Genomic DNA, 15,408 nt, shown 5'->3' on the forward strand with positions numbered 1-15,408 from the left:
TTTGGATTATTTATAGCTATTGATTATCACATATAAAGCTGCAGGGAGCATTTGTGTACAGTCTTTGTGTGAACATGGTTTTCGGTTCTCTGGAGTCAATTTCCAGATGGAGATTGCAGATCATATGATAAGTGTGTACTTTATAGGAAACAGCTGTATTATTTTCCAGAGTGTCTGTACAATTTTGCATTCCCACCAGAAAAATGAGGCTCTCAGCAAAATGAGAGTTCTAATTGCTCTCTGTCCTCACCAGCATCTGTTGTTGTCAGTATTTTTTATTTTGGCACTTTAATGGTTGGATAGTATCTGTCTCACTGTGGTTTCAGTTTGCATTTGCTTAATGGCTAACAGTATTGCATATCCTTTCATATGTTTGTTTGTCATCCTTATATCATCTTTGATGAAGTGTCCAGATCCTTTCTCGACTTTTAACTAGAATTTCGAGGTTTTTTCCCAATATTTAGCTGCGTCTTTCACGGGAAATGTGACTTCTGTAAGGTTTCCCTCGTTTATGGCTTGCTTTTAATTCTCTCGACAGTCTTTGGTTTTTTGCTTTTGTTTCTTTTGTTTGTTTGTTTGTTTTTGTTTTTGTTTCTTGTTGTTTTGGCAGAGAAGAAGTTTTTAAATCTGGTGAGATCCAATTTATAAGTCTTTTCTTTTGTGGGTCAGGCTTTTGGCACCATTTTCAAGAACTTGTTACCCAACTGCAGTTAAAAAAGTATTCTCTCGTGTGTTCTTCCAGACATCTTGTAGTTTCATGTTCTGTATTCCAGTCTATGATGCATTCTGAGTTCATGTTTGCATAGTGTGAGGTTTAGATCAAGGTTAATGTTTTTACATATGGGTAACCACTTGTTCCCTATTTTTTGAATAGACTATCTCTTCTCCATTGAATTACTATTGTATGTTTTTCAAAGATTCAGTGATCACATTTGTGTGAATTGGTTTCTGTACTCTGAACTCTGTTGCGTTGCACTTACTTAGATATCTGTCCCATCACCAATACCACACCGTCCTGATTTCTCTATCTTTATAGTAAGTGTTAAAGTCACATAATTTGATTCTTTAAGCTTTGTTCTTTTATGAATTTGCTGTAGCTATTTGAGTTCTTTTCCCTTTCCATTTAATTGTACAATGAGTTGTCTATACTTACAAAAAAATCTTGATGGAACTTTGGTCGATATTGTGTTCAATCTGTAAATCATTGTGGGGAGAATTGTGTCCACTATTTTGAGTCTTTCAATCCATGAACATGGTATATATACCTCACCATTTATTTAGATCTTCTACAGTTTCTCTTGTCAGAGTTTTGTAGTTTTCCATATACACAAATCCCCTCATATTTAGGTTTACCCCTAAATATTTCATCTTCTTGTAAATGGCATTGTTTTTTTACTTTAGTTTTAATTGTTATTGTTTGTATATAGAAAAAAGCTTGGAGTGAAATATTCTGAAATGTTTGTGGTTATCTCAGGTGGTAATATTATAGGTGGTTTTTATTTTTGTTGATCTGTATTTTCTATTCTTGTAGTGAATATGCATTACTTTTATAATGTTTAATATTCTTTTATTTTAAAAAAAAATTTCTAAGACATAAAGCTAGTAGAGCTTCAGAAAACACTTTTGAACCTAAAGGGGATTACTTGTATACTTGACATGTCCTGGATGCTGTAAGATTCTTGGAAGAAGATGAAAAGGAAATTTTCCTAGGAAATTTCTGTGAGAATCAGAGAACTAGAACTGAATGACAGGGCATAATTATAAATCAAAAGAGTATAATGTGGTTGACTAAAGGTGAATTAGGATTACTTCAGTAGTTTTAAACAATTAAACAGGTATTTCTTTGTAGCTGTTATCTGTGATAGACTTTGTGCAGTTGGTTTATAAGGAAAATTCTAAATTTTCATTGTAAAATCATTTTACCTTTAGTTTATCTCTTATTAATCTATTTTAAAACTTTTGGTGTCTACTAGTGAGCTTAAGGAAACAGGGTGGAATAGCACCTTTGAGAACTAGTTTACAGTTATTCAGAACACAAGCCCCAATACCAAAGGGTTAAGGAAATCAGCTTCTAGCAGTTACAATTAAAGAATGTCATCAACGTAGAGTTTAATTGTTTTTCAGGGGATGTTGTGTTCATTTGCTTAAAAATGGAAGATCTCAGTTTGCTGAAAGTTAAAGACAGAGTTAAGGTGCTAGAGAGCAAGAAATAAAACTTCTGTCTTATCTTGTGTACGTGGATTATAGGCTGGACAGGTTACCAAAATAGTAAGGATCTAGCCCTCTAAAGTTTCTCCTTCCTGATACCCACTTTCCTAGCCTTCAGGTGATAGGTCTCTGGTTACTATAAGAAAGAAAGGCAAGAGGGAAAGACTAGTGAGGAAGCTGGGATTGTTATTATTGTTTAAACATTGTTGAAGAAGGGAATCAAGCAAGCTTGAGTAACCTGAAGAAAGTATGTCAGCTTTGAGACTGGTGTAAAGGAGTACTTTTGTTTTTTACACTGATCAAAATGTTTTACGGTTTTTTAGTTCCATATCTTAACTATAAAATACAAGATCAGCTTTATCTGATCAAATAGTCTTTTCTGTGTATTTTCAAACAACTAAAAAATTACTGAGGAGACCTCAGTTGACTATAAAAATAAGTACTTGCTCATAATAAATGGTCATTGATGTTTCTGGATTATTTTTTTTCCTATAAAGGCCACAAGCAGCTAAATCCTAACAAAATATGCATTTTTAATTTATCCTTTTGAAGTTTTTTTCTGTCTTTATCAACAGCTCAGTTAAGCTGAGTTTCTGCTTTCTCTCGGATCTAGTCACATCCAAGAGTTGACCATTACACAATAGATTTCACTTACTTCAGGTACCTAATTGATGCTCATTTCCTCATGACCAATTATTGCATCAACAGTATGGAGAGTGCCAATTGACGTCATTATAGGAATAATTAATACAGCAGAGTGCTTGCTCTGTGTCAGGCGTTGTCCTAAAGGCTTTATGCTTATCTTCTCTTTAACCGTTAGAGCAGCCCTCTGAAGAAGTACTGTCATCCCCATTTTGTCAATGAGAAGACTGAGATACAGAAATGTTGTAACTTGCCTGCAATAGTAAATAACAGAGCCAGGATTTGAATTCTGTTTGGCCATGGAGTCACTGATAACTAGCCACTACATTATCATGGTTCATTTTACTGGCTCTCATATTGTTTTCTTTTAGCTAAAACCTAGCAAGTATATATTATAAACATTATCAATTATTTGTAAAATTAAGTTATATTAGTAGACTAGAATCATAATCAAGAAGTCTCCAGAAAGATTTGTGATTCTCTGAGGTGAAATTTTTTTAATGAAAATATACATGCATAAGGTAACGCAATGCAACACATGTATTATTTATTTTTTGGCTGATTATTTTGATGTAACTCTATAAAATATAAATGTTATAATTTAAAATAAAGCTGAAATGTAATCTACTACTGACAGACCTGATGTCCTATAACTGCACTTAAGTTAGGAGGAAAACATGAAAGAGAAATGTCTTTGAGCAAAAAGTTAAGCTTGTCAGTTTCCCTGATGACAAAGGATTAAGAGTATAGGGATTGATTAAAATTTGACCTTGTATGGAAAGATGATTTTATGAAGTCTGGTTCCTTTTGGAGGTAGCTTAGAGACAGAGACCAATGCATGGCTTTCCATATTGACTGGTAAATTAAAAAAAAAGAATTGTATGGACTCTTTACACACTGCTACATATATCTGTTGTATGGTTGTGACTCTTTATCATGAATGACAAATCTTTATATAATAATAATATAAAACTATTAAAATATATAAATATAATATAAAGCTATTAAAATTTATCTTGAATTTTAATTGTATATTTCTATGATTTCAGACCTTGTAGCAATCTTTATGGAATTGTAATGACAGGCTAATGCCCAAGATATTCTCTTTAAAATATTCCACATAGAAAAAATTCTTTTTCACATATATTCAGAGTATATATACAACAGGCTATATAAGTATTTTATGTTTCTGAGACATAGTGTATACACACAGTGACTGCCAAAGTATGCAGACAGTCAGATGACTTGATAGCTGTAATTATATGAAAAGCCTGCTGACAGAGCTCCAGAGTAGAAGCTTTTTTTTTTTTTTTAATGTAGGCACCTAAAATTACATTAATGTGCCTGTGGGAAAGTTAAGATAGTGGTTGAGTTCAGAGGCTGGCGTGCTTTTCTTCTCATATCTTCTCATTCAGCAAATGTTAAAACTAAATTATTCTCTTTTGTTTATGTTATTTACCATCACTGAATATTGCTTGTTTGATTAAATCTTTTGTTTTGCTGCAGTGACTTGAGGGAGCCAGCCCCTAACAACAGAAGCTTTGACAAAGCACCAGAGGATTCTGTTAAAAAGTTGTGTTTCGTAATTGTAGTTGTCGTGTCAGAGCCTAGCTGACTTGGAGCTGAAGGATTTTTGTGAGATGAGTAGCTGTGCCAGCAGGGACCCAAGTCTCCTGGGCTGGCCGCGCTCTCATTAAGATTTGCCGCTAGCGGTGGCGGTGTTCAGCATGTATGTGACGTGCATTCTGTTATTGTATGCTTGGCTTGTCAGCCTGCAGCTTTCTGACACTCACTTATGTCACTCTTTATTCAGAGAGGAAGAAGCTTTTGATAATTTGACAAGACAAGCTCTTAAACGATCTAGGTCATGGCCTTCACTGTCTGTGATTGTGAACATATTTCCTGAAAGCCCTGTCACTCATCACAGCTACATTTTCTCCCGGGGAGCCACAGGGCTGTCCTGGGCTCTTGTCAGCTCACACATTTTGGTTATTCATATACCAAATACAGTACTGGGGTTTTTTTCTTCCCTTTTGCAAATGCTAGCATGTTAGTAAGGCTAATCCTTTCTCCTGCGCTGTGTTCCCAGCAGGGCTGCGTTCAAGGGCTCTCTCTAGTACAAGGCAGACAACTGGCCAAGGGAGCTGAGGAGGAGGAGAGGCCGCTTAGAGCTGTTTTTGTGTTTGTTCATTGTTGTGGAAATATGAGAACTGGTGGCAAGGGCCTTGTCTATTGAGCACTTGAGTCTTGGTCTGCTGTCAGGGGCTGTTTAAGATTGAGTGTTTTATTTTCTTTGATGTTCGCATTTGAGAATAGGGAAGTGGGAATTAAACAACAGATGCACTAAGCCGTTGTTCTAGTAAAACAATAATTAGCACCTGATAAAATTCAGTGTGGCTCGAAATGCACAATATGAACTCTCAGCTCATCTGGTGTGGCAAACTGTGTTGATTCATCTTTGAATTTTATGAATAATAACACGCAGTTATTCATGTATGGTTTATTATACAAAATACAATAGAGGGGAAGACTAGTTGGGTAAAGTTGGCAAACAGTGTAGCACATGGCTAAAACAGATGTACAAGCGCACCGTGTGTCTTCAGTTGTGGGGCTTGAGGCGGCCCTTCGGGTTGCCCTCCGTCTAAGTGCCAGTAAGGTGAGATCACCAGGACAGCCAGCGAATAAACTGTGCTTTAATAGTTTGTTACATTTTCATCTTAGGTAAGCGCCACAGCAGACCAGTCATTCATTTTCTTTATTTTTTCTGGACTTTCTAGTTCATTCCATTAGCCTTTATATCTCTATACTTCATTGTAAATATTTTTAAATAAACATCTTAAAATGCTCCAGTTGTAATAGTAATCCTCTTGCCATGGAATTTACTTCATTTTATCTTAAATTTCCCATGCAATATATTGGGTTGGCCAAAAAGTTCATTTGGCTTTTTCCATATGCTGTTTTATGTGTATGCAGTATATGAATATGCATCCTATGGCATTATAAAAAGAAAAATACATACAGTAGCTTAGGAATGGTAAAAGAAGTTGAAGCTACAGCAAGCAAAAAACATTTACATTTTAAGAGTTCATTAATGATACATAGTTAAATGTCATATATCTAGAATTAAAGATACTTACTTTATAATGGCACCCGTTTTTAGGTAAAATATTTTTTACTTCTTTTACCCTTACCTGAAAATATATAGAAAATGTAAAATGGAACCATGTAAGGGAATGTTGAGTAAAAGTACTTGTGAGATAGTCAAGTAGGGTTTATAAAACTGTAACAGCATTGTCTAATGAAAGAAAAGAAGTTTCGTGTCTCTTAGTACTAATTTTCTATATTAGGCATCATCTTCATATACAGTGCAATCAGATGATTGTTCAAAAACTCAGTAATTCTTTTATTACCAAATCGCTGCAACACAAGAAAAGGTCACATGGTAGAGTGGCATTCTGCCAGAGTATGACAACTCAGTGATTGCGATTTTTCAACCGTATTATTCTGAGGACATTGTGGTAATCAAGAACTATCCATAACTAATGTATAAATAACTGCTTGCTTATCTCTACAGTAATCCAACTCAAATTATATATACATAGCAAAAAACTTATGATAGAAAGTAGGAAATGAATATTTAAGGGTATCTTTTACATTAGATCTTTGTGTGTAAATATGTTTATAAAAAATACGTGTGTACATAAACACACAGATCTGTAAGAACTTTTGTATCCTACAAGTTTGCATCTGTTGTTTGGTACCTAACAGAATCTTTGCCTTCTGAAGCTACTTTTTACTTTCTAATAATAGTTTCCTTTTGATCAGTGTTGTTCATCCAGAGATTGCTGTATATAAGTGGCTTTTTTTAGTCAGACACCTTAGTTTACATGAATATGACATTTAAATTGGAAAGCTGACCAGTAAGTAGTCTAATTTGCACACCTTTCTTTAGAAAATTCCTTTGGATAGATAAGCTTAAGATAGATAATGGGTAAAATTTTCAGCATGTTTGGAACATACCTACTTTTATCAGTAATGGTATCATCAGTAGAGATTTTGCCATTCAAAAGTTATTTTCTGAATTATTGCCATGTCCATAATATTTTAGATTGTTTGAATCGTCTTTGTTACTTTTATCACTACCCTGAAAAATAAAGAGGAATGACAAATTAAATAAAGAATTGTTTCAAAGATTATAAAGGTTTAAAAAAGATATAAGTCACTCTTAATTTGATGTATGCATATGTGTATGTGTGTATATATGTTTGTGTATATATGCTTTTTTAAACAAAAGCTATAAATTCACATCCACTTTAAGGATTGCCATTTACTTAGCTTGGTAGTTTAATTTGATAAAATCATTGCTATATTATAGTTATTACTGAAAATATTTTTTGTCTTCAACAGTTCTTTTTCTGAGACAATAGTAAACTGATCAACTATTCATGAAGAACTTAGAAGATGTGTCTCTCTCACAGAGTCGTAATTTAAGCATAAGGAAAGACTTGTATGTGTGTCCATAAGGAAGTATCTCCTGACTGGTTCTTGTTGCTGTTGCTTTGTTTGTTTTGTTGTTACCTATTCTGGTTTCAGTAAATCACTCTTTTACAAAATTATTGTGGTTTTATTGGATTTTTTAAGTTCTATCTCTATAAATGTAACAGTGGAGAAGACTTGACTTTTATGGGCAAAGGTATAGAGTATAGATTCTTAAAGCTGTCTTTTGTTTTGCCTTTTTAGTTCTTTTTTATGTATTGCATAGAATGTAGCAAGGGGTTAGGTAAAACATCAGAAATGTGTGACTACAGTGAAGTCTTCTTAAAAGTAGTTGTTATTAAATTGTTTTCTATCATACTGCCAGGGTTCAAAATGTTCTTTTAAAAGGTGTACTTGGTGAGTCTTATTGATTTTGAACACTGCTGTTCATTTATCACTTTAACTGAGTTATGGCTCTTAATCACATCTTAGTGCCCAAAACTTCTAACCTAAAAAGAAAAAAAGAGAGAGAAAACTTTGTTACTGGCTTTCTGACAATGGCAGGGAGTGTGTTAAACCAGTGTAAAATTCAATTAAACTGTCTAGCCAGGTTTTTGAAGCTGAAATGCAGACCCTTTCTGTTAAGCTTCTTATTTTCCTGTGACCGACACCGGTGGATGCTGGGTTATGCCAAAACCAACAGGCTGTAAAGTACCTTGTTTCATGCTCGCAGCTGATCAATATTTTTATTTTCCAGGCTTGCCCAGAAATCTGGAGGCAGTATCACCTAACGGTGAGTAGAAACACCTTTTTTATTTTCCCCAAGACCTAGCCTATTTACCCTTCTCTGAACTGCTGACCATAAAATATAGACAAGCATCTTCTACTGGAAGATAATAAACATCTGAAGCATTTTTGCACTGAGAAAGCAATAATATACTTTTTCTCTTCTCCCCTGCCCACTACTCTGTCCTTTTATCTTCCAGTTCTTGAAAGATTTTGATTGTTTTTTATTACTCACATCATTTAATGATTACATCATGGTGCTTCTCAGTTTTCCTAGATGACATTCATTAAAGGGGAAAAGTATGCTAGGAGCAAAAAAGAACAGTAGTAATCCAGCAATCCAGTGTCTTTAAAATGTTGTATTATCTACAGTCCACAAGCATACTATCCACACTATGTTCCATTATAATTTTTCTGGCTTTACTGAAAGCTTTACACGTATGTCTTAGTGAAGCTAGAAAAAACTTAGTGTATCTTTCACATAGAACAATTCAGCTGTCATATCCTTAAGCCCTTCTTGACTTATTCAAAATGTACAAATATCTTTTTCATACCATTCAAGTTATTTAATTCTTTCGTTTCCTTTTACTATGATTTTAGGCCAAGTAGAAGCAGAAAGTAAATTCTACTGTGGAATCAAATTGACTAAGGCTCAATATTATGAAGTTAGTTTATTTTTAATATTTAGCTTAAATAATTTCAGTAATTCACCATGGACCTGCTAGTCATTTCTTTTAATATATTAAATATGTTGTGCTGAGCAAGAGACAACAATAAAAATTACTCTTGTACTTACACAGTTATGCAGTATATTTAAAAGCAGTTCTTTAAAGTTTAACTTACTAAGAAAAGTTTTTTGTTTGTAGGAGGACATAGTAAAATAGGAACGGCGCAGTTTTTGCAAAGCATGTCTTCTTTCTGCTCTCCTCTTAGGAAGTAAAAACAAACCAATGAGTCGACTAGACTCTCCGTGTGCCTGTTACAGGCCCCAGAAGTCACCAGGTGGTTTGCGTTCACACTCCGTTATCACTGTTTACTTTGTTCAAAGGTTCTTGGTAGAAAGCTGTAATTCCTCTACTATCCTCATTCCCAAATTGGGTTTTGTTAAAATTCTTTAGTGTTATCCCTACTCAAAAATAAATAAATACACACACATGTGAGTGAGCACGGGCACACACACATATACACATGTTACACATATATGTTACAGATATAATGCATATAAATACATTATGTTTGTGTATAGGTAGCAGTTTTTTTATCCTAACACATTATGGTGAAATTCTTAACCTAAACTTAATTGGAATCGAGTCATGTATTATACTTTTCACTCTTTGGAACTGTATAGCAAGTTTTTCATCAGCATTTTATTAAGTAATAGCCAAATGTATATGACATTGCATTAATTTTCTGTTTTCCTGTAAGTTAGAGAATTCCAGTCTTGAAAACTTGAAGTGTAGGAAATACTATTTTAAAATTATTCTTTTCATTATTTGCACCTGTATTTTTTTTTTAATATAACTATCATGGATAGAAAACAGTGTTTGGTATAACAGATATTTTAAGGTTTGTTTAACATTGTAACTTTTGAGAAACATAAATTGTAAAAGGAATAGTTAGAAAAAAGTAAAAACAAAATGAATTTGCCTTTGGAAAAATCACAGTATATTCTATCTGTAGGTTTAACAAAATCATTTTGAAAACTGTCTTAAATCTGGAATCATGATTAATTTTTCAAAATAATATTGAAATAACTATCACAATTCTTAATTATCAAACTTCAATTAATAAGTAATTAAGTGTTAGTTTCCTGTGCAAGTATAAATGCAAAACAAGTATATTTATAATCACGTACATCAATCCAGCTAAAATAAAATAGCTAAAATAATTAGGCATATAGGCAATATCCTAATGCGTGCAATTAAGCAATATTTAATCTTGAATAAAACGCAAGATGCATGATGAGTTTAGTCATCTTCAACTCTTTTACTAGGCGATGGACTGCCATCTATTGACTCATAGTAGCCCTCACACATGAATGTGGCATCAGTCAGGGCAGTGACCAACTAATGAAGCCCAGGTTAGAACTGCTATTATGACTATTATATAGTCATTTAAGCTAATCTTCTTAAAATTGGATATTTCTACACATAATCATTAACTAATTCCTTTTTCTAACCAAAACATGCCCATTTCTTATTCAGAATGAACGATGCTTTCTCTTTTGAAGGAAGAAGTGGATTTGTATATCTAGTTTAGAAATGTTTATGTTTGAGAAGTTTTTGATTGCTTTTATCTGACTGCCAATCAGTGAGGATAGAAGGATATTTACAAACCTAAAGTTTAACTACTACAATTTAAGATCTATCCAGGAATCACTTTCTTTAAAAAAAAAAAACAACTGTAGGTTAAACATAGTTTTATTTCTCAAACACATAGGAAAGATGGTAGAGTTGACTGGTTTAAATAAGCCTGTGAAATCACATCAGAAATTCCTTAAAACACGTTGTGAAATAAGAAAATTAAAGAAATATTCACTATTTTCAGTAATTTCATGAGAGGTCAAATAAAGTCTCCTTTACAACTTATATCTGAATAATAGCTTTTTAACCAGACTTGACTAGACTCTCTATATTAATAAAGAAACAAGAAAAAGACCACCATCCTAAAGGGTGCATCCTAATAAAACTCTGGCACTACATATATTTATGTATATATATCCATATTATGACAAATATTTGGCCATGTCATTTTTCTTTATATATTTATTTAGTGACTATGAAATTATATCATAATTTAATGACTTTAGATTATCAATTTGTAGATCTGCATGGGAAAAAGAAAAATATATTATTTTTATTTAGCAGTTAAATAATTTTTCTGAATAGTTTATGTATTTACCTCATTCAAAAAATGTTTGTAAAGTTTTTTAAATCTTCAATAATATAGCACTGTTCTTCTGTTTTAATTTCTGTAATATTTTCAGATTTTGGTAAAGCCTAACTTTGAATATTCTTTTTCATCTTTCAGATAACTCATTCTAGATTTTAAAAATTTCCCTCTTTAACTATTCAAGAAGGAAAGTCCCTTCCCCCACCCCCTGTCATTTCTAGTCTCATTTATATTAAAAATCCCAGGCCAAAATGGCCACCAACAGAGTTTTACAACCAACAGAATTTTTAACTAGTAGAGGCTACAGTTTGACATGTTTTGGACATTTTGTTAATCTTGTTTTTAATCTCCTTACTTTAAAAAGTAACCAGGAGTTTGCTATTTGGGGGGCAGATGTATTAAGAACCAAAAAGGACAATACATCTTTTATGTTTAATTTTGTGCTTGGATTTCTTTGTGTGCATTGTTAAAATGGGTTACAACCTACTACCTTTTATTATAACTAAAAGTTTAAACAGGAAGCAAATGTGACCTTTTTGAAAGAATTAAGTTTTGAGTGTTTCTTTATATATAATGTTTGGAATACCTAGAATTCAAAAAGCAAAATACTTGCTTTCAGGGACATGAACAGAAAGGAGTAGCTTCCCTGTCTTTCTTTCTAGTCTAGGAAAGGCTTGTGACCTGTGTTTACTAGTAATTAATAGTAGTCTTACCTGAACTAATTAAATGCCAGAGTGTATCTTATGGACCATCACTAACAATATCATTTCATCTTACCACTTAGTTTTCTCTCCTGACTTGAAAACATCAATTTAGAAATGCATTCTTTGGATTTTCACAACATGGAAATGGGGGTTTGAATGTTACTCTCTAAAACATTCTCTGCCATACATTTAATAGGCAACCCTAAATGCCAACAGATTTAAATTTAACTTTAGAACTTTGTTTTATAGTCCAGAAGGAAGGACCAAGAAAGTGGAATTTCATTATGAGGCAACAACTATACAAAGGCATTTATCCTGGAATTGTGATATCAGTTAGGGTGGGTGACAATTTTCTACCTGGCTAATATTAAAATGGAATATATTTTAATTAACTTAAAATGTGAAAAATGAAGAGTTAAAAGAGTTTCAAAAAGTCAACCTCAAGCCAAAACCTTTTCTTTTCATGGACGAAAATCTCTCTCCCTTTTTTTCTTTTTCTCTCTCTTCATTGACTATATATTGGGAATCCTAAATCTCCTAATGAGAGCTTCTTGGCTACATAAATGGAACTGTAAAACCCACAAGAACCCCATCCACACAGCGGATATCAAGTGCTAGGACTTTGATTTTTCTTCTGTGTGTGTCTAAGGAAATAGAACTGGTTACATACTGTGTTTTAAAATGTCAGATACCTCCAAACAGAGTGAGAACTAAGCCTCACTCTATTTTAGAATTATTTAAGTCACCTTTTTCTTTATACTTTTTTTTTAAGCCTGGCATACAAATTATCACAAACTAAGACTTCATAAATTCATTTTGGAGGCCCTTATTTTGGTCGTTCAGTTCACTCTGCCAGCTTCCTCAAGAACTGGGAATACTCTTCTTTAAATTGTAGGGCTTTTTCCTCTATGTCTTGAATTACTATGGTTAAGTGTTGTTATTAAGATACTACATCTCTGTAAAGTCTTTCGGAGTTTCCGTTTTTATTAAAATGCCTTTAATACTAGAACACTACCATAAATGCTCTGAGGATTCAGATATACATGACTGTTTTGTAGTCCCTCAGGGCCATCCCTCCTTTGTAGTACTAGAAAATAAATCATGCTGATTTCTGTTTCAGGTTACTTTGGTGTCTGAATTAAAAGAGTATTCTGAATAAGCATTGATGACTTGTTTTCTAATATTCCATTTTGATAGCAGAGATAGAAAATACATTAGTACAGTGACCAAAATTTTTAAAGATTTTTTTCAAATGGAAAATTTATGTGAGTACTTTAATATATACTGAAACACTCACCTGTTCTTAAAGAATTTAGTGTCACCATTTTGCTAATAATTTTTTAGTTCAATCTAACCATGTTTTGAATTTACTATAAAAGATAATTACTACATTTACAGAATAGGTCAACTGATTTTTTTCACTAGCATGTTGGACCACATTTGCTAAAACTTATCATTGGAAGCAATTGGAAAATGCAATTTCAAAGCAAATGAAACCTGGAATTATCAATCTCAATAAATGAGATTCATTTAAAAATAAATACAATTTGCCAAATCATCAAAAAGCAATTTTCGAAAGCCTCTGTAATAGGAAGGGGGAAAAGGTGAGTGTTGTGAATTATAAATGCATATGTTATTTTTCCTCTCACAGTGTTTCCTCAGACCTTTAGACATTGTATATATACAAACTTATTTTTGAATTTGAGTAGAATAAATTATTTAGATTTGAATATAGTTTATTTCTATTTCCTGAAGCACATGAGAGAGCCTTCATATTTTTATTTTGTCAAAGGAATATTGAGGTGTCATCTCCTTCAGTGAGAATGCCCAACTTACTTGATTTCCAGTATTTTAATACAAAAATTAATTTGTTTTAAATGGGGACTCAATATGGCATATTTTGAGTAGTTTTAGTATGTTTAAATAATATCAAGTACTTTATGAAAATAATTCTAATGTAGATTTAAATGTTTCAGAAGAAATGAGAAGTATTCAGCATTCACACAATTTAGAAAAGATTCTTGATAAATATTTTGTCCAGGAAACAGCTGTGTTTTGGTCATTTTCTAAATATCTTTAATGTCCTAATAACCCATTATTGTGATTTCTGGGTTTTTTTTAGGTAGTGCATGTTGCTAATAATAAGCTAATTGAATCTTAAGCTCTATTATAAACTTCCTGTCTTCAACTGACAAAAAAAATCCCTGTGCTGTTTGTATGCCCCTTAGTGGCTGGGAGCAAAGTCTATTACATTTAAGCATACATTTACTATATGGGCTTCAAGTTGTACTTCCATTTTAGAATTTTAAAGAAATACCTGTTGTGGTTTATATTTTCTTACCTGTTAATAAATGTTTCTCCTAAAGATGACAGAAACATGGAAAATTACATTTGGGCATTTTGTTGCTCTTTTTTTCTTTTCCTTAGTGTGTTCACCTTTATACTTACAAAGGAATTATAGTTAGTCGTTATAGGGACAATTTCTTCTTGATACTTAAATTTTGTTGCAATTAAATCTCAATTTCTAAGTATTTATAATTTTAGCATGTATAACATTTTTAAAATATTTTCTTTCTTCTCCTTTAAAAACATACATCATTTGTATAATCCCAAAGAAAACTACATTGTGTTTTCCTTTGAAGCTCTACACTTTGAAATACTGTTCCAAATATGACAAAAGTCAATGTAAGCTGAAATCCTGGGAATTTTAAGATTCATGAAGTTTAATACTGCACAATAATACCTAGCTGTATAATAAATTAGAATTTAAAAATCTGAAATGTTGATTGCCTATTCTTTGTCATGTTAAATACACATAAAGAGTATAGAATTATTAGGTAGGACAATTTTAGCATATTCAAGTGATTATTATTCATATGTGCTTTGAACGGGTGGTTCATGCATTCCTTAAATATATTCCAGGTGATTGAGCTTGTCGTGATCTCTGAACATTTCAATGCAAGAATAAAAGTATACTGGACCAGTTGATATTTGTAGTAAGCATTCCTTTTAGTAGTCATGCATATGAATGACATGGTAGATTACAATAATTCCTAACAGGTCTTAAGTATTTAGGAATCGATTATTCACAATCATGATCAACTATAACCTTTAAATGTTTTGTTCAGTCATTTGACTAATCTTCAGGAGAAGGCTCCTGAAAGAACCCCTTGACTTGTTGATATGAATAATCTCTCTCAATTAGTGTTATAGTTTCTGTTACGATATAAAATACAGTTGTAAACTTAGGTTGAATTAAGTTTAAGATTCTAAAAGCAAACTCTCTTAAATTACTATAAGTTAATGGATTGTTGATAAACCCAGATTTTAGACTTTGAATTCATTTGCCATTTGATCCCCACATACCAGAAAGTCATGAGAGTTACATTTTTGTACATTTGCAGATATTTTCTTCTAGTTGTTTTGAGTTCAGCAGTGGTCCTCCAAGACCAACAACTCTGGTTTTTTAGAAATATCTAAACTATTACATGAAGAAAAATGCTACATGTTTATAGGACAGTTGAGCAAAAATATTTTTTTAATATCTTTGGAATTAAAATAGATCTCCCCCTTAATTATACCAATATACTAGTAGATCACATTTGAAAAACAAGAATTATTCACTAAGAATGTTCAGAAATCCACATTAGCTTGTAAAAAGGCTTCAGTGTGTAAATCAATTGTTAATAAAGCTATCCCA

The 15,408-nt window shown here is 32.5% G+C and overlaps 1 protein-coding gene across 2 annotated transcripts in view; it reads left to right on the forward strand.

The window, feature by feature from the left end:
* ZCCHC7 (zinc finger CCHC-type containing 7) overlaps window positions 1-15,408 on the forward strand; it is a 240,560-nt gene that overhangs the window by 199,052 nt on the left and 26,100 nt on the right. For both annotated transcript variants that reach the window (XM_065908286.1, XM_065908287.1), the window contains exon 6: window positions 8,084-8,119. In XM_065908286.1, coding sequence (XP_065764358.1) covers window positions 8,084-8,119 — 36 coding nt within the window. The remainder of the gene's footprint in view (window positions 1-8,083; window positions 8,120-15,408) is intronic.

Source organism: Muntiacus reevesi, chromosome 17 (genome assembly GCF_963930625.1).
Source record: "Muntiacus reevesi chromosome 17, mMunRee1.1, whole genome shotgun sequence".
NCBI lineage: Eukaryota > Metazoa > Chordata > Mammalia > Artiodactyla > Cervidae > Muntiacus > Muntiacus reevesi.